A 20211-nucleotide genomic window follows, 5' to 3' on the forward strand; every position below is an offset into this window, starting at 1 on the left:
ACAATTTATACATTTGCGCTATGACTGCCCCACTGGTAACCTAGAGAGAGAGAGAGCAGACTGCCCCACCAGTAACCTAGAGAGCGCAGACTGCCCCACTGGTAACCTAGAGAGAGAGCAGACTGCCCCACTGGTAACCTATGGAGAGCAGAATGCCCCACTGGTAACAGAGAGAGAGCAGACTGCCCCACTGGTAACCTTGGGAGAGAGCAGTCTGCCCCAGTGGTAACTTAGCGAGAGCAGACTGCCCCAGTGCTAACCTAGGAGAGCAGACTTCCCTACTGGTAACAGAAAGAGCAGACTGCCCCACTGGTAACAGAGAGAGCGAGCAGTCTGCCCCAGTGGTCACCTAGAGAGAGAGAGCAGTCTGCCCCAGTGGTAACCTAGAGAGAGAGAGACTGCCCAATAGAATGGATCTGATTTACCTGAGACAACGGAAACACTTACAAAAGAGAGAAAACACAACAATGGCATTTAAAAAAAATTCAATTTGTATTAAAAGTATTTTTAAAACAGACAGACAGCTGTTAAAAGGCTGGTCTGAAATTAAACTTACAATTGGTTCAGATTTTAATGGTACATCACATTTTCTTTTAAAAACAAAAACAAACATAGAATTCCTTTGATTTAAGTGATCTGGAAGAAGCGTAAGTCAAGGTGTTCCAGTACCTGTGTATTTGAATTTGGCTAAACCCAAGAGAGAAATTGCAACAAAAAACCTTTGTTTTCAAAAGGCCAAAACGAAAGAGAAGACAACCACATTTTTAGTCATTTAGCAGACGCTCTTATCCAGAGCGACTTACAGTTAGTGAGTGCATACATTTTTCATACCACCATTCCTTTATCAAAAGGCTTTTTGTTAAAAAAATAATAATATTCTCCCACCCCCAAGAGATTATCCAGAGCAACAGTTAAGAACTTTGTGGATTGCCATGTTGTAGAATTCTTGTGGTGACACTCTCAGGTTGGCACTAAAATTGAACAGCTGTTTTGGAAAGGCACTCGATGCAAGGGCGGTCGGGTCGCTGTCCGTCCGTCACTAAAGTAAGGTCCTCGCACACGTCATAACACTCCACAAAAGTGGTGTCCAATTCTAATCTCACTGACTTTGAAAAACATCAACTTTGTGTGTTGTGGTCGCAGAACATAACTCCATGAGGGGGGGGAGAAATGTCACCTAACCCTCAACTTCCCCAAAAAACAACAAATGTGCAGCAATTAACAAAATATACTTTTCTAGTTATCTCCTCTTCATAGAGAAATATCCATAGCGTTTCAGGTCCCAGTATCAACGTCTTTGCCGTTGGGGATAAGTTCCAGTTGTGAGTGCAAGCGGAGACAAGGGTTGCTAACTCAGCTGAGCTGTTGACATCAATGGTGTACATTGAGTTTGCTGCAAAGGTACTCCAGCCGAGCGGAATTCCTTAAGAGTGGCACCCACCCTCCCTGCTTCTCCGCTCCCCCCCTCCCCCGCGGAATTCCTCCCTGCGGAATTCTGTCCAAGGTGAGCCACGAAGAAGAACTCAACAGTACAGACCCCCTGCAACACACCTCCAAATAAAAAAATATATGGCGAAATAAACGTCAGATTGCGCTGAAATCTCAACATAGCACGGGGCAAACTGTTTTCCAAGGATGCAAGTGCCGGTTGTTATCCCAGAACATTCAAGTATTCTGCCATGTAAACACTGGTATAGATGACGTTTCTGTCTTTTCTAAGCGTATGCAACACATAGTTGTAGGACATTTTCCAAAACTAATGATGACAGTTAACAGTTAACACCAAAGTATTGTTCAAAATGTGTCTGTTTTTGTCTTCAAGCAAAACGTATTTGTTTCCTCGATTCTTGTTTCTTTAAGTTTAGATTAATATTAGGAAGGGCTCATTCACCATTTGCAAATGTAAGTAATGCAAAAAAACGTATATGGTCATTTTAAAGAATAACACAGGACGAGCAGCACTGGTCGTCTCTGCCTGGTGTTGAAGCATAGTTCATCTGTCGGACAATCTCTGCAAACAGTTCGTCCACCGAGCCTTTATTTTTGGCTGAAGTTTCCATAAACGGGCAATTCCACTCATCCGCCAGTGCTTTCCCCTCCCCGGACGAGACCTCCCTCTCTCCCTCCAGGTCCACTTTATTCCCGACCAGAATCATCGGCACCCTCTCGTACCGTTTCACCCGGATGATCTGATCCCTCATCGGTTTGATGTCTTGGAAGCTTTGTTGGTTGACCAAGCTGTAGACTAGGATGAAGCCCTGCCCGTTTTTGATGTACAGGTCTCGCATGGAGGCGAACTGCTCGGTCCCCGCCGTGTCCAGTATCTCCAGAACGGAAGGCGACGAGTCCACCTCGATCTCCTTTCGGTAGAAATCCTCTATCGTGGGATCGTATTTCTCTATAAAGGAACCCGTTACGAATTGCACAGTCAATGCGGATTTGCCAACCCCGCCAGATCCGAGCACCACTACTTTGTATTCTCTCATGGTTCTGAAAAGTCCCCTCTCCCTCTCTTCTCTCTTCCTCTCGAACGCGCTCTCCCGTCCGCTAGCCGCCCTGCTGTGCTTCAAACTGCAAGCAGAGACGCCGTTGTGCCTCCGGTCGCAGTTTTCGGCCAAAATCCGCAAGTTCGAGGACCAGTCGTGCACGATCGGTGTTCGGGTGAGAGTAGGTTTGATTCCGACCGTAACCCATGCATTAACAATGTGACATGATGAGCTCCACCGCTTTTTGAACCTTGCCCAAAGTCTGTTCGTTGAGTTGCCACGGTGCGATCCCTTCCTGCCCACACTCCACAGTACGTAACTAACGTCTTTACGTCATAAACTGAAGAGTCGGCTACTCCGTTTTCTTAAAGGCGCAGACACACACCCTGGCCGCTGTCTTATACAAGTAGGCTACAGGAAACTGCCACACCTTTGGCATGCATGGTTAATGCTTGAGTCACAATGTTTGAGTCATTGCATTTTTCGGCCTAGGTTACACACACACCTCAGTCAGACATGGGTGTCTGCTTAACCTCGTCTTATTTCTTAGAGAATCAATAACACTGAGTTGGTAAGCTCTCTGGTAGGCTCTGACATGTTGCTTTCAACCGTACAATGCTGTCAGGTTATATAGCCTAGCCCCTACGTGGTAGATTGATGAGGGCGGCATTTTCTGAGCTAAACTGACCAAGACGCACCTCCAACAACAACACATAACATTTCACATAATTCTGGCCAAAATCAATTACAATTTCTCTCAACCAGTGGCATATGGGCTTTTTAGCTGAGCGCTGATGCCGCCCTGTGATAAACTGTGCCCACTAGACATCTATGTTTGGTTCAGATTTTGTCCGTTCTGGACCAGCCTTGATTTGGCCCAAACATAGACGTCTATAAATTACTTATTTTCAACTTTCATTCAAAACAATAAATTAGCCTGATTTCAACATCTGGAAAAAACATATTTTCAGCATCTGGAAAATATGTATTTTCAACATCCATAAAATAAGTATTTTCAACTTTCATTCAGAACCGAAAAAGAACCTGTTTTCAACATCCGGAAAATATGCCTTTTCAACTTCCTGGAAAATTTTGTATTTTAAACATAGGAAAAATACCTAAATTGGACCTAACTTCAACTTCGACGTCTTTTTGATTTATTTTCAAGGTCATTTTGCTTACTGGAACTTTTCTAGTTTTTGCTGGGGTAGCATTCTTTAGGACCGGGCCTACCTTGAGTGGATACCAAAAAGGGACTATAGGTTCATCTGGGAGTACATTTCTGTTACCTTAAATATAATATGTATCAGAGTATGTTGACATTAGTGAATGAGTGACTAACACATCTTCTTCAGACAAGCATAATCTCACACCTTTCTGCCACAGACAGTATAGTCCAGTGGACATCCACCCACCCACAGACAGCATAGTCCAGTGGACATCCACCCACCCACAGACAGAATAGTCCAGTGGACATCCACCCACCCACAGACAGCATAGTTCAGTGGACATCCACCCACCCACAGACAGCATAGTCCAGTGGACATCCACCCACCCACAGACAGCATAGTCCAGTGGACATCCATGTCATGAAACATAACAGCACTGCAACAGGGGTATTCATATTAAGCAACTTAAACTAACGCGAGACTATTGATTGTTTTCTGGCCTCATCTATCGTTTGACAATATGTTATACAATACAACCCCTTTATTTATCCCTTTGGGCAAGTCATTTCCGTTTGGACCTGGTGTTACCTATGGGGCTAGGGAAGTCTTAAGGTTTGGGCCATCTCTCTGTGGGCGTCTATGACATGTTACCATTGAGCTGACTATAACCAGCCTTATGTGATAAATGTTGTTGGTTTAGTCATCACAGGTGACTGTGTTAGTGGTCAAGGAGCATAGACAGAGGACACGAGAACCTGTAGCATTGGCACATAGCTGTGTGTGTGTGTGTGTGTGTGTGTGTGTGTGTGTGTGTGTGTGTGTGTGTGGGTGTGTGTGTGTGTGAGTGCACTATATCAGGGTGCTGTCAGTTATGTCACAGTATTGCCTGTCAGGCATTACCCAGGGTTATTTCTGTTAGGGAAACTCCAGAGGGTAATTTTCCAGTTAGAGAGAGAGAGAGAGAGACTCCTCTGACTTTGTACTATCTCCTTCCCTCCCTCCCCCTCTCTCTCCCCCCCCTCTCTCTCTCTCTCTCTCTCTCTCTCTCTCTCTCTCTCTCTCTCTCTCTCTCTCTCTCTCTCTCTCTCTCTCTCTCTCTCTCTCTCTCTCTCTCTCTCAATTCAATTCAATTTAAGGGGCTTTATTGGCATGGGAAACATATGTTAACATAGCCAAAGCAAGTGAAAGAGATAATAAACAAAAGTGAAATAAACAATACAAAATCTCTCTATCTCTCTCCTTCCCACTCTCTCTCTCTCTCTCTCTCTCTCTCTCTCTCTCTCTCAATCATTCCCCCCCCCTCTCTCTCTCTCTCTCTCTCTCTCCCCGCCCCATCTCTCTCTCTCTCTCTCTCTCTCTCTCTCTCTCTCTCTGTCTACGCTGGTGTGGTGACCAGTGTGTAATCAATGGCAGGGCAGTATAGCGTGCTGATGATTAGACCTCAGTGTGACCTCATCACTTCGTCACCTCAGGGCAGAACGAATGAGGGAACAGACTCGGTCAGATCGATAGGTTTTTAATCACACCACACATCAAATGGTGACACAGCACAATAGCAGCTGATCTGAGGTTGTTATGAGTCAGGACGTGGTTGCATAAAACATGTCAGGTGGATATTGCACATGGTTTACAGACAGTGGTGGAAAAAGTACCCAATTGTCATACCTGAGTAAATCTAAAGGTACCTTAATAGAAAATGACTCAAGTGAAAGTGAAAGTCACCCAATAAAATAATACTTGAGTAAAAGTAAAAAAGTATTTGGTTTTAAATATACTTAAGTATCAAAAGTAAATGTAATTGCTCAAATATACTTAAGTATCAAAAGTGAAAGTATAAATCATTTTAAATCCCTTATGTTTAATTTATGGTTAGCCAGGGGCACACTCCCAACACTCAGACACAATTTACAAATGAAGCATGTGTGTTCAGTGAGTCCGTCAGATCAGAGGCCGTAGGGATGACCAGGGATGTTCTCTTTAAGTGTGTGTATTGGACCATTTTCCTGTCCTGCTACGCATTCAAATTGTAACGAATACTTTTGGGTGTGGAAAATGTATTGGAGTACAAAGTACATTATTTTCTTTACGAATGTATTGGAGTACATTTTTTTACTCCATTATTTTGTAGTGAAGTAAAAGTAAAACTTGTAAAAAAATATATATATAAATAGTAAAGTACAGAGCCCCAAAAATCTACTTAAGTAGTACTTTAAATAATTTTACTTAAGTACTTTATACCACTGTTTACAGAATAAGAATACATTTACATTTTACATTTTAGTCATTTTAGCAGACGCTCTTATCCAGAGCGACTTACAGGAGCAATTAGGGTTAAGAGCTTTGCTCAAGGGCACATCGACAGATTTTGGGGATTAAAACCAGCGACCTTTCGGTTACTGGCACAACACTCTTAACCACTAAGCTACCTGCCGCCCCACATGCACACGCACACACGCTTAGACGCAACACGCAAACACACACACACACACACACACACACACACACACACACACACACACACACACACACACACACACACACACACACACACACACACACCCAATGGGGACTGGAGACAGACAATCCAATCCAGAGGCTTTAAATGGATCCAGGAATGTCACACCTTAGAGAGAACACACTCCTTGGGGCCTGGGTGGCCAGTCAGCAATGTCCATTGAGACCAAAGTACCTTTTCACATGCAAGTGATAATTAGGCCTGTAATTAATCAGCTAATGTGTTGTGTTTCCCAGGTGAGTCTCTGTTAGCAGGAAATGCTTGATATAATTGGATAATGACGTCTGCGTCTCGTGTTCAATGGTAAGTTGGCCTCCTCTCTTCCCTCGGCACCGGTACTACAGACACACACACAGACACACAGACACACACACACTCACACACACACACACACACACACACACACACACACACACACACACACACACACACACACACACACACACACACACACACACACACACACACACACACACACACACACACACATACACAAAAAAAAAAAATGTATGCACGCATGACTGTAAGTCGCTTTGGATAAAAGCGTCTGCTAAATGGCATATTATATTATATTATACACACACACACACACACACACAGAGAGACACAGAGACACAGAGACACACACACAGACACAGACACAGACACAGACACAGACACACACACACACACACACACACACACACACACACACAGAGAGAGACACAGACACAGACACAGACACACACACACACACACACACACACACACACACACACACACACACACAGACACACACAAATGACACCCTGTGGGAGATATTTGATACTATATGAGAAAGATCAACAGGTTTGCCTGATGACAGTGAAAACAGCTTTTGGCCAAAAGTGAAACAGAACACCTCCACATGTCTGTCCACACGCAGCCACTGATACATAATGAAATGCAACACCCCCTCATGAATGCATGTCACCACACGTTGCTGTGGGAAACTTGGTGTGTGCTCCAACCACAAAGAAAAACAAGGAAGGCTTTTCTACATAACCTTTGTGTATTGTAAAGACTGTCTCTTCTGTAACCTCTTCTCATGTCGTTCTTATGACATAGACCACCACCCAATAAAGGCTTCCTTCTTTATCAAAAGATACTGTTGTTACCTTATATGAGATTTTACTCTAGAACCTTCCATTTTTTATATTTTCATGTTTCTACCGTTCTTTGTCATTCTTCTGTTGGTTCAAAACCCGTTTTTCTGATGTGAGGGAGTAAAGGGGGCTGAAGTCTCTGATCCTGCTAAATACCAATTTACAGTTTTTTACAATCACTTTGGCACTAATTTCAGAACCTTAACGTCATTTTTCAAAACTCTAGACACAAAACTCACAACCAATGACCAAAATGCACATTTTTCAAAACTCTAACAGTTTTTTCAATTGCTTGGATACAATACACATAAAACTAAGATCATTTGTTCATTTAACAAAAATCACCTGTTCAATATGACACAACTTAACATCAAAGTACTACTATTTCAAAAGGCAATTCACACATTACATTTCAGATGAGTGTCTATTCATTTCATTACAATTATCCAACTATCAATTGATACAACTGCTCAAAATGATAAGTAACTGTTGCATTGCTCTTAATGCATAGTTGTATGGAAACAGACAAACAATATTCCATGTTTAGATCATGAAAGTTTCAAAGTAACGAGATTCATTGTCACCAATTAGCGTGGAGCATGAACCAATTAGACTACATTATCTATGGATGTAATATTTCATCATCATTCTTTATCAGACACCGTTTCTATGGTCCCCTTGTAACCTTCCTTGATGAGCTCGATCAGGTCTGTAGAGCTGGTGGCGTGACCTATGTCATTGTGTGGGATAATGTCAGGTTCCACCATGCTCATATGGTGCAAGCATGGTTTCAGGCCCATGCACAATTTACCACCCTGTATTTACCCCCATACTCTCCCTTCCTTAACCCGATTGAGGAATTTTTCTCCGCATGGAGATGGAAGGTTTATGACAGGCGCCCTCATGAACAAGTCACTCTTCTCCAGGCCATGGATGACGCATGCAATGACATCACGGCAGACCAGTGTCAGGCCTGGATTCGCCATGCCCGAAGGTTTTTTCCAAGATGTTTGGCTAATGAAAACATCCATTGTGATGTAGATGAGAACCTGTGGCCAAAACCACAAGACAGAGTTGATGAAAATGTAGAAGTACAGTAATCACTCCTATGTTTTGCTTTTTACAGTACAAGCAAGCAAGTTGAGGAACACTGCATTTGATGTTTTACAGTACTGTATTGTTTTTCATCAATATATTTCAGATTTTGTTCAATGATTCCACTGTGTCTGTAGTATTCTCTCTACTACTGCAGTACTTTTACAGGGATATATTTACATGTAGTACCATAATGAAACATGTATCACCTATTTTGTACTACAATATTTAATGATCGTACGAACAATGACACAGTGAAACTATCGGTTGCTTGTGTGTGGGTGATCTAAATTAACGTTTCATTGGTATTTCACAATAAATTAGTTTTTTGAACCAATGATTGTGCAAGTGCAAGATTTCTTTAAAGATATGAATGCACAATGCAATGTTTTGAACATTGGACAGCCTGTGTTACAAGTGATGACCGTTTTGAGTTTTGTGTCTAGAGTTTTGAAAAATGACGTCAAGGTTCTGAAATTAGTGCCAAAGTGATTGTAAAAAACTGTAGTAACAAAATATCTTAGGTGACATTCTCTAATTGAAATGAGCCATAGAGCGACTTCCCTGTGAGCCTGTATTCAGCATTAATAGGATGTAACAGGACACTGTATTCAGCATTAATAGGATGTAACAGGACACTGTATTCAGCATTAATAGGATGTAACAGGACACTGTATTCAGCATTAATAGGATGTAACAGGACACTGTATTCAGCATTAATAGGATGTAACAGGACACTGTATTCAGCATTAATAGGATGTAACAGGACACTGTATTCAGCATTAATAGGATGTAACAGGGTATATAATCCACTGGGTCAGCCATGGCAGAGTGACAGCAACATAATTAACATGTCTCTGTGACGGAACATCTAATTAATGATAGAGAGACCTCCCTCTGTTGTAGTCCCATGGGATAGACATTTTACATTTACATTTTAGTCATTTAGCAGACGCTCTTATCCAGAGCGACTTACAGTTAGTGAATACATATATTTTATTTATTTTTATTTTTCATACTGGCCCCCCGTGGGGTAGAAGGAGGGCTAGAAGGAGGGCTAGAAGGAGATAGAAGGAGAGAAAGAAGGTGCATATTGCATATTTAGTGTTATACAAATTCAAATGGAAAAAAAGTATTGTATTTCAAGGCTATTGTTAGGTAGTCCACTGAATGGATGACCTTGAATTCCTTAAAAAATAAAAAAATAAAATTAAAGTGTATTTTTTAAATTCTGTTACATTAATTAAAGCAGTGGCTTTTTATCATATTCAGGAAGTGTTGTGACCACTATAGAAAGGGTGGATCTGCTGCTCCGTCTTGTGGTATATTTTTTCAATTGCAGTGTGTTTATTCAACTGAAATCTGCAATTTAAGATTCATATTCCTTTATTATTCGTCAATTGTACAACCGAAGTCCAACGGGAATTTGACTTCCACTTTATTCCAACCCAGCCGAAATAAACACCTACATAGGTTGGAGAGGTTGGAGCAGGGGGCTGCTACACTGGGCGCCCGTGAAGCAGTTGTTGTGGGGGGTTAAGTGCCTTGCTTAAGGGCAAAACGGCAAACAATGGCATCTAGGATTTGATACCAGCTCACTTGTGTTTTTTCTCTTTAGTGACCTTATAGAGAGTTCTACATATACAAATACTACAAAACTATTACAGAACTGACAAAGTAGGGCACATCTCAATGACTTAAAAGGGGTCCTCCTTTCCCTGTCTCTGTTCCCTCATCTGCACTAACTGTTAAAATAAAAAATTGACAGGTGAAAGCAAATTTTGCAGTATACATCCAAAATATTGCTCTCATTTACCCTGTGTTTTCAGATTGCTGCATCTGAAGGAGAGTTGGCATCTTTAGACTGTTTGGATGCAGCCGTGGTGTGAAGTTCTGTGCTTCTATTTCTCCAAATTCCCTGCAGTGTCACACCGTGGCCAGAGGAGAGCAGTGTAGTACAGCAGAGACACTACACCACCTCAGCGTGTGAGAGAAGGAGAGAGTGAGCGCAGCTGATTAGAGAGCAGACTACTGCAAATGTACTTGGTCCTGAATGATGACAGAGACAGTAAGCAAATCTGTCACGCGACATCCAAAGTGCGCACACGCACACACACACACACACACACACACACACTCCATCTCTCATCTATGATACACAGCTTTCACACAAAACACCAAAAAAAACGGTGTCAATGTTGATCCAAGCCACTCTCACAGCCCTAGAGTTGTTATTGTTATAGTAGTTATTGTTGTGTTTAACAGGGCTGATAAATAACCTCAGTTGTACAACTACATGGACCTTCGCAGTGACAGATTTGTGAGTCTCCCCAGCATATGTATAAGGGTAGATGTATGACTGATTTAGTAGGAATTCACATTAATAAGTGATCCTCCGGGGCTCTTGAATAGAGTGGCCTCGTGTATCCAATGGTTGTCCTGTCTCTGTCCTGTCATCTTCCAGTGATCCCTCTCTGGAATTAGATTTCACACAGAGGATCAGTGTAGCGGGACACACTTGTCTATGTGCGGTGGATTGTAAAGCTGGACCAAACTGTCAGGAGTCAGGAGCGGATTTTGTCAGATGTCTGCAACACATAGCCTGCTAATTGTCTTGGTGGTTGAATCGAACATCCCCTCCTCTGTGAAAACAAGTGGATAAAGCAGTGAGAGAGAAAGAGAAAGAGAGAGAGAGAGAGAGAGAGAGAGAGAGAGAGAGAGAAAGAGAGAGAGAGAGAGAGAGGAGAAAGAGAGAGAGAGAGAGAGAGAGAGAGAGAGAGAGAGCGAGAGGGCGGGCAGGTTTGAGAGTGGACACAGCCTCTTTCACCCAGCCCACAAAGCAGGCCTTTCAAGCCTGACATTTGCCCATCATTAATAATAGATACAGTACAGCACAGTGCGATGCAGATCAATGGTGTAGATTGTAATAGTGGAATGGGAGTGGTTCACCGAGTTTACACTTACACTTTACCAGAACCCCCGTGTCACGATCGTTTACGAACGAGAAGGACCAAGGCGCAGCGTGATATGCATTCATATTTATTAACGACTAAACACACGACAAAACAACAAAAGAAACGTGAAGTCCAAGGTAGCATACAAACAACATACCTTACACGGAACAAGATCCCACAACTAACAGGTGCCAAAAGGCTGCCTAAGTATGGTCCCCAATCAGAGACAACGAGCTACAGCTGCCTCTGATTGGGAACCACCCCGGCCAACATAGATCTGCACATGCTAGATCTAAAACATAGAAATCAACATAGCAACACACAACACGGAAAATACACACCCTGACTCAACAAATACAAGTCCTCAGAGTCAGGGCGTGACAGTACCCCCCCCCAAAGGTGCGGACTCCGACCGCGCCACATAAACATAACAGGGTAGGGGCCGGGTGGGCATTCCGCCTCGGAGGCGGATCCGGCTCCGGGTGTGACCACCACTTACTCTCCACCTCCCCGTTGCGCCCCTGGTCTGGTCTGGACCTCAGCGCACTGCATCCCCTCTCCTTCCTCCCACGAAGTACCACGCCCTGTCTGGACCCTGGTGTGGGAGACCCCGATCCTGGAGAGGGGCTGACGTCTGGGTCTGGACTGGAACCGCTGACTGGAACTGGACCCGGTGACAGTGGATCGAACTGCTCTGGCTCCGGAGTGGAGCCGCTGACCGGAGCTGGATCAGGCACCGGTGGAGCGGACTGCTCTGGCTCCGGAGTGGAGCCGCTGACCGGAGCTGGACTGGACCCCGGTGGAGCGGATTGCTCTGGCTCCTGAGTGGAGCAGCTGACCAGTGCCGGACCAGGCACCGGTGGAACAGGCACGGGCCGTGCCGGACTGGACACACGCACCACTGACTTGGTGCGAGGAGCAGGAACGGGCCGGACCTGACTGATGACGCGCACCCCTGGCTTGGTGCAGGGAGCAGCAACGGGCCGGACTGGGCTGACGACGCGCACCACTGGCTTGGTGCGGGGAGCAGGAACGGGCCGTACCGGACTGGTGATGCGCACCACTGGCCTGGTGCGGGGAGCAGGAACAGGCCGGCTGGCGACGCGCACCACTGGCTTGGTGCGAGGGACAGGAACAGGTCGGACTGGGCTTGCGACGCGCACCACTGGCTTGGTGCGAGGGGCAGGAACAGGCCGGGCCGGGCTGGCGACGCGCACCATTGGCTTGATGCGAGGAGCAGGAACGGGCCGAACCGTACTGGGAACACGCACCACTGGCTTAGTGCGAGGGACAGGAACAGGCCGGACCGGGCTGGCGACACGTACCACTTGATTGGTGCGAGGAGCGGGACTGGGTTCCTTCATTAACCCCCGCTACTTCTGCTGCCTAACCAGCTCCTCTCGCCGTGCCTCTACACTTTCCTTCTGCTCCTTCTGAACCAATGACCCCCCTAATCTGGTGGCCTCCTCTGCTAAACAGCTGAACCGCTCTATCGCGGCCTCCTGCTGCCTCGTCGTCCACGGCGTGAGCCCCCCTAAACATTTTTGGGAATTGTCTCTCCCCCGTGATCATGGCCTCCATCCCCCTTGCCAGACTCTCGCTCATCTCCTCCCAAGTCCATCCTCTCTCCTCGTCACACTGCTTGATCCAGGATTGGTGGGATCTTCTGTCACGATCGTTTACGAACGAGAAGGACCAAGGCGCAGCGTGATATGCATTCATATTTATTAACGACTAAACACACAACAAAACAACAAACGAAACGTGAAGTCCAAGGTAGCATACAAACAACATACCTTACACGGAACAAGATCCCACAACTAACAGGTGCCAAAAGGCTGCCTAGGTATGGTCCCCAATCAGAGAAAACGAGCTACAGCTGCCTCTGATTGGGAACCACCCCGGCCAACATAGATCTGCACATGCTAGATCTAAAACATAGAAATCAACATAGCAACACACAACACGGAAAATACACACCCTGACTCAACAAATACAAGTCCTCAGAGTCAGGGCGTGACACCCCGCTTGATTACACTTTACCAGAACTCCCCATTTGATTACACTTTACCAGAACCCTCTGTTTGATTACACTTTAACAGAACCCTCCATTTGATTACACTTTACCAGAACCCTCCATTTGATTACACTTTACCAGAACCCCCCCATTTGATTACAATTTACCAGAACCCTCCGTTTGAATGGTTACACTCACCGTCTGTTTGCAATCATTCAGAAAACATTTGGTAACACTTCTTGACCTTACAGCGGAGGGTTCTGGTAAAGTGTAATCAAACAGAGGGTTCTGGTGAAGTGTAATCAAACGGGGGGTTCTGGTAAAGTGTAATCAAACGGAGGGTTCTGGTAAAGTGTAATCAAACGGGGGGTTCTGGTAAAGTGTAATCAAACGGAGGGTTCTGGTAAAGTGTAATCAAACGGGGGGTTCTGGTAAAGTGTAATCAAACGGAGGGTTCTGGTAAAGTGTAATCAAACAGAGTCTAAGAAGCTCCTCTGTAGCTCAATTGGTAGAGCATGGCGCTTGTAACGCCAGGGTAATGGGTTCGATCCCCGGGACCACCCAAACGTAAAAATGTATGCGCACATGACTGTAAGTCGCTTTGGATAAAAGTGTCTGCTAAATGGCATATTATTATTATTATTATAAGCTGTAAATCTGTTCTATGTGCACTATTTCTATGCTTCCCGTTCTTAAGTTTAGTTTTTGTGTCTTTTACTTTTGGTTTTGACACCAGCTTCAAACAGCTGAAAATACAATATCTTTGGTTTTTGAAAATATATTTAACTGCGGTAGATGGTACAATGATTATCTAAACTGGTGAGTGATTGTTTTGTCACATTGTCACTGTTGATGTGGGTGCGTTGAGAGGAGTCAGACGCAGGACGCATAAGCTAAGTCAAACAAGACTTTACTAAATATACAACCAGTACAAAAATAAAGTACCTCTAACGAGGAGGCAAAACGACAACGCAACACAGTGCGTTACAATAACAATTCCAGAGTACTGCACAGGATACCACCAACAGACAGGAAATAAAATAACACACAACTAACGAAAACAACCACAGGAAACTTATAAGGCACATAATCAAGACCAAACGGACACAGGTGTAACAGACAGACCAAACCAAACGAACATCGAAACATTGAACGGTGGCAGCTAGTACTCCGGGGACGACGAACGCCGAAGCCTGCCCGAACAAGGAGGAGGAGCAGCCTCGGCAGATTCCGTGACACACATAAACTGAAATTAGGCAAACTATTAGAATGTTAGCAACCAGGAAATGGCGGAGCGATTTCTGCATATTGCACCTTTAACACATGAATGCAGTGGTCAGAAATGGAGGGTAAGAATGTGGGTTTGAAAATAGTGGCCAAGATTCTGGATCAACTATGGTCACCACATTCACCATTACAAAACAATGGGGACAATTTACATGTCCCAGAGGGAGAGAGAGAGAGAGAGAGAGAGCTGGAAGGAGAGAGTGAAGGGGCAATGGATTCATGAGAGCGAGGGAGAGAGAGAGAGAGAGAGAGAGAGAGAAAGAGAGAGAGACAGAGCGAGAGAGAGACAGAGCGAGAGAGAGAGACAGAGAGAGAGAGAGAGAGAGAGAGAGAGAGAGAGAGAGAGACACACAGAGAGAGAGAGAGAGAGAGAGAGAGAGAGAGAGAGAGAGAGAGAGAGAGAGAGAGAGAGAGAGAGAGAGAGAGAGAGAGAGATTGTTGTTCAACCCAGACTCAAGACATTTATTCATACTACTGTAGAAGCTGCCAAATATCAAGTTCAAAATACCTGTGGTGGTGATGGTCTGGGGTTATGGCCAATAGAGTTTCTGGAGGATACACAAGACATTTAACAGATCGTTATACACACAATAAACTAACTGACACTAACCGACATAAGACATTTAAGCGTGTTAACCCTCGCAAGGCTGCGAGCCCAGACGGCATCCATAGCAGCGTCCTCAGAGCATGTGCAGACAAGCTGGCTGGAGTGTTTACGGACATATTCAATCTCTCCCTATCCCAGTCTGTTGTCCACACTTGCTTCAAGATGTCCACCATTGTTCCTGTACCCAAGAAAGCGAAGATAACTGAACTAAATGACTATTGCCCCGTAGCACTCACTTCTGTCATCATGAAGTGCTTTGAGAGGTTAGTAAGGATCATATCACCCCCACCTTACCTGACACCCTAGACCCACTACAATTTGCATACCGCCCCAACAGATCCACGGATAAAGCAATCGCCATCGCACTGCACAATGCCCTGTCACATCTGGACAAGAGGAATACCTATGTAAGAATGTTGTTCATCGACTACAGCTCAGCCTTCAACACCACAGTGCACTCCAAGCTCATCACTAAGCTTGGGGCCCTGGGTCTGAACCCCGATGTCACGGTTTCGGCCGAGGCAGCTCCTCCTCCTTGTTCGGGCGGGTTTCGCCGGTCGTCGTCTCCGGAGTACTAGCTGCCACCGCTCCATGTTTCCTGTTTGATTAGTTTTGTCTGTTAGCCACACCTGTCTTGTGTTATGTCTCATTAAGCACCCTATTTAGTTTCCTTGTTGTTAGTGTAGTGTTGTGTGTAATTGTTTTGTGTCAGGTGTTTGTGCGTTACCCATGTTTCGGTACGCCATTGCTATTTAGCTTCCTCCTCGGTTGAGGAGAGTTTTGCGCCCTGTGTTGTGCGCTCGTGTTTTGACGCCTGTGTGCGTCTTTTTGGCCTCTGGCTGTTTTGGATTATTTTGCACTCTCCAGTAAAGTCTTGTTGGACTGTCCATCTGCTTCTGCACCTGATTCCACACCACACCATTTCTAACATCGTGACAGAATTACACACCGATATGGAATCAGCAGGAGCACACGTCGACAGCGTAGAGGAACGTCTCCTGGGACAAGAGCATCGCATAAATCGGATCGGGCACGCTTTGGAGGGCGTCATGGACACACTTCGGCGATGGGAGATCAGCGGTGTTCCCACAGCCCCACCTGTCGCTCCTTCACCACCAGACAACCAGCCCACCCCTCTACCGGAACCCAGTGGAATTCGGCTCTCGCTCCCGAGGGCGTACGACGGCTCCGCTGCCGGGTGTCAGGGGTTCCTTTTGCAAGTGGAGCTCTACCTGGCCACCATACACCCGGCGCCCTCGGGATACGAGAGCGTTTCCGCCCTCATCTCCTGTCTCACCGGCAAGGCGTTGGAGTGGGCCAACGCCGAATGGAGGGGAATAGACTCCGCCACAGTCACCTATGCGGAGTTCTCCCGCCGTTTCCCGTGCGGTCTTTGACCATCCACCAGAGGGAAGAGCGGCGGGGAACGTCTATTCCACCTCCGACAGGGGATGAGGAGCGTTCAAGAGTTTGCGCTGGAGTTCCGGACTCTAGCGGCTGATGCGGGGTGGAATGAGAAGGCCCTCATAGACCACTTTAGGTGTAGCCTTAGGGAGGACGTCCGCAGGGAGTTAGCTTGTAGGGACGCTACATTAACGTTCGACCAGCTTGTGGACATGGCTATTCGTCTGGACAACCTACTCACGACTCGCGGACGTCCCAGATGGGGCCTCCCATTCCACCCTCCAGCGCCTCCGAGCAGAGTCCGATGGAGCTTGGAGGGGCTGGCGCTAGAGGGAGAAGAGGTAGGAACCCGAGGGGGGCAGTCTCCTGCACCAGGTGTGGCCGCGGAGGGCACACCGCGGCTAGGTGCTGGGGAGGGTCCTCTGAGGAGGGAGATGGCAGGCCATACAGTGGGGAGTCCTCCCAGGTGAGTAGGCGCCCTACTTACCCAGAGCTTTCTGTCGTCCACTTTACATTACCTGTTTGTTTTCCACAGGTTGCACCTCGTTCCCAGCATAAGGCGCTAGTCGATTCAGGCGCAGCTGGGAATTTTATAGATCGTAAATTCTGTGTTAAGTTAGGGATTCCCCTCCTTCCAGTCGATAAGCCTTTCCCGTACATGCTTTAGATAGTCGTCCGTTAGGATCTGGGTGGATTGGGGAGCTCACAGCGCCACTTAGGATGATGACGCAGGGGGTCATGAGGAGATGATTCAACTCTATCTGATTGACTCTCCTGCGTATCCCGGTGGTACTGGGGCTTCCCTGGTTGACTACCCATGATCCTACTATTTCGTGGCGAGAGAAAGCTCTTAAAGGGTGGTCTGCTCAGTGTGAGGGGTTATGTCTGGGTGTTTCCGTAGGGGCGACCTCGGTGGAGAGTCCGAACCAGATAACAGCACTGCACATTCCTCCTGAGTATGAGGATTTGGCACTCGTGTTTAGTAAGACCCGAGCGGCACGATTGCCACCTCATAGACAGGGGGATTGTGCGATAGACCTCCAGACAGGAGCCGCGCTTCCGCGGAGCCATGTGTATCCTTTGTCACAGGAGGAGAAAAGGGCAATGGAAACTTACATTGCCGAGTCTCTGAGACAGGGATACATACGGCCCTCTATTTCTCCCGCGTCCTCGAGCTTCTTTTTTGTGAAGAAGAAGGATGGAGGTCTGCGTCCGTGTATTGACTACCGCGGTCTCAACCAGGTGACTGTTAAATATAGTTATCCACTTCCGCTGATTGGGACTATGACGGAGTCATTACACGGGGCACGGTTCTTCACAAAATTGGACCTCAGGAGCGCATATAATTTGGTGCGCATTAGGGAGGGCTATGAGTGGAAGACAGCATTTAGTACTACCTCCGGCCATTACGAGTATCTCGTCATGCCATATGGGTTAATGAATGCTCCATCAGTCTTCCAATCGTTTGTAGATGAAATTTTCTGGGACATGCAGGCGCAGGGAGTAGTGGTGTACATCGATGATATTCTGGTGTACAGTCCTACTCGGGCCGAGCATGTAGCCCTGGTGCGCAGGGTATTGAGGAGACTGTTGGAGCATGACCTGTATGTCAAGGCTGAGAAATGTCTGTTCTTTCAGGAGTCAGTTTCCTTTTTGGGTTACCAGTTGTCTGCGTCAGGGGTGAGAATGGAGGTGGACCGAGTGTCCGCCGTGCGTAATTGGCAAACCCCAACGACGGTTAAAGAGGTGCAGCGGTTTTTGGGTTTTGTGAATTACTACCGGAGGTTTATCCGGGGGTTTTGGACAGGTGGCAGCTCCCATTACGTCTCTTCTGAAGGGGGGGTCCGGTGCGCTTGCAGTGGTCGGCTGAGGCGGACAGGGCTTTTGGGAGACTGAAGGACCTGTTTACCTCGGCTCCGGTGTTGGCGCACCCGGATCCCACTTTACCTTTCCAAGTTGAGGTGGACGCGTCTGAGGCCGGTATTGGGGCCGTTCTATCTCAACGCTCGGGTACACCACCTAAGCTCCGCCCCTGTGCTTTTTATTCTAAGAAGCTCAGTCCGGCGGAGCGGAATTATGACGTAGGGGACAGGGAGCTGTTAGCCGTAGTACAGGCCCTAAAGGTGTGGAGGCATTGGCTTGAGGGGGCTCAGCACCCTTTTCTCATTCTGACCGATCACCGTAACCTGGAATACATTCGGGCAGCTAGGAGACTGAATCCTCGCCAGGCTCGATGGACTATGTTTCTCGCCCGGTTTGTGTTTAAGATCACTTACATCCCTGGGTCCCAGAACGGGAAGGCAGATGCTCTGTCCCGCCGGTATGACGCGGAGGAGAGGTGCGTGGAGTACATTCCCATACTACCGGAGTCTTGTCTGGTGGCACCGGTGGTGTGGGAGGTCGATGCGGAGATCGAGCGGGCGTTACGTACCGACCCTAGTCCTCCACAGTGTCCGGTGGGTCGGACGTACGTCCCGCTCGAGGTCCGGGATCGGTTGATTTATTGGGCTCACACGTCTCCCTCCTCTGGACATCCGGGTATTGGTCGGACGGTGCACTGCCTTAGTACGAAGTACTGGTGGCCAACGTTAGCCAGGGATGTGAGGGTTTATGTCTCCTCCTGCTCAGTGTGTGCCCAGTGTAAGGCACCCAGACACTTGCCCAGGGGTAAATTACAGCCCCTGCCCGTTCCACGACGACCCTGGTCTCACCTATCGGTGGATTTTGTTACCGATCTTCCCTCCTCACAGGGGAATACCACCATCCTGGTCGTTGTGGATCGGTTCTCTAAGGCCTGTCGTCTCCTTCCCATGCTGGGTCTTCCTACTGCCCTACAGACCGCTGAGGCTCTATTCACTCACGTCTTCCGGCATTACGGGGTACCCGAGGATATAGTGTCCGATCGAGGCCCCCAGTTTACCTCCAGAGTCTGGAGAGCATTTATGGAACGTTTGGGGGTCTCGGTGAGCCTTTACCTCGGGTTACCACCCGGAAAGCAATGGGCAGGTCGAAAGAGTCAACCAGGATGTGGGTAGGTTTCTGAGGTCATATTGTCAGGGCCGGCCGGAGGAGTGGGCGAGATATGTGCCCTGGGCCGAGATGGCACAGAACTCTCTCTGCCACTCCTCCACTAGACTAACCCCTTTTCAGTGTGTATTAGGGTACCAGCCGGTTCTGGCACCGTGGCATGAGAGCCAGATCGAGGCCCCCGCTGTGGATGAGTGGGTACGGCGCTCGGAGGAGACGTGGAACGCTGCTCACGTCCATCTGCAGCGTGCCATACGTCGACAAAAGACGAGCGCCGACCTACACCGCAGTGAGGGGCCAGTGTACGCACCTGGAGATCGAGTCTGGCTCTCAACCAGAAACCTACCCCTCTGCCTGCCCTGCCGGAAGCTGGGTCGGCGGTTTGTGGGGCCTTTTAAAGTCCTGAGGAGATTGAATGAGGTGTGTTACAGGTTAGAACTACCTATTGATTACAAGAATATTAACCCCTCATTCCATGTGTCTCTCCTCAGGCCGGTGGGTAGCTGGTCCACTCCAGGACTTCGAG

The 20211-nt window shown here is 47.0% G+C and overlaps 1 protein-coding gene across 1 annotated transcript; it reads right to left on the minus strand.

The window, feature by feature from the left end:
• Positions 1 to 1164: 1164 nt before the first annotated feature.
• On the minus strand, positions 1165 to 2781 carry LOC123491077 (ras-related protein Rap-2b-like). The gene has a single exon (XM_045220976.1). It carries the CDS (start codon positions 2484 to 2486, stop codon positions 1935 to 1937), a length of 552 nt encoding a protein of 183 aa, XP_045076911.1. The 5' UTR covers positions 2487 to 2781; the 3' UTR covers positions 1165 to 1934.
• Between the last annotated feature and the right edge of the window lie 17430 nt (positions 2782 to 20211).

Source organism: Coregonus clupeaformis, chromosome 6 (genome assembly GCF_020615455.1).
Source record: "Coregonus clupeaformis isolate EN_2021a chromosome 6, ASM2061545v1, whole genome shotgun sequence".
In the NCBI taxonomy this organism is placed as follows: Eukaryota; Metazoa; Chordata; class Actinopteri; order Salmoniformes; family Salmonidae; genus Coregonus; species Coregonus clupeaformis.

Coding starts and splice junctions, on each gene's coding strand:
- LOC123491077 (XM_045220976.1), bottom strand. CDS start 2,486: ATGAGAGAATACAAAGTAGTGGTGCTCGGATCTGGCGGGGTTGGCAAA.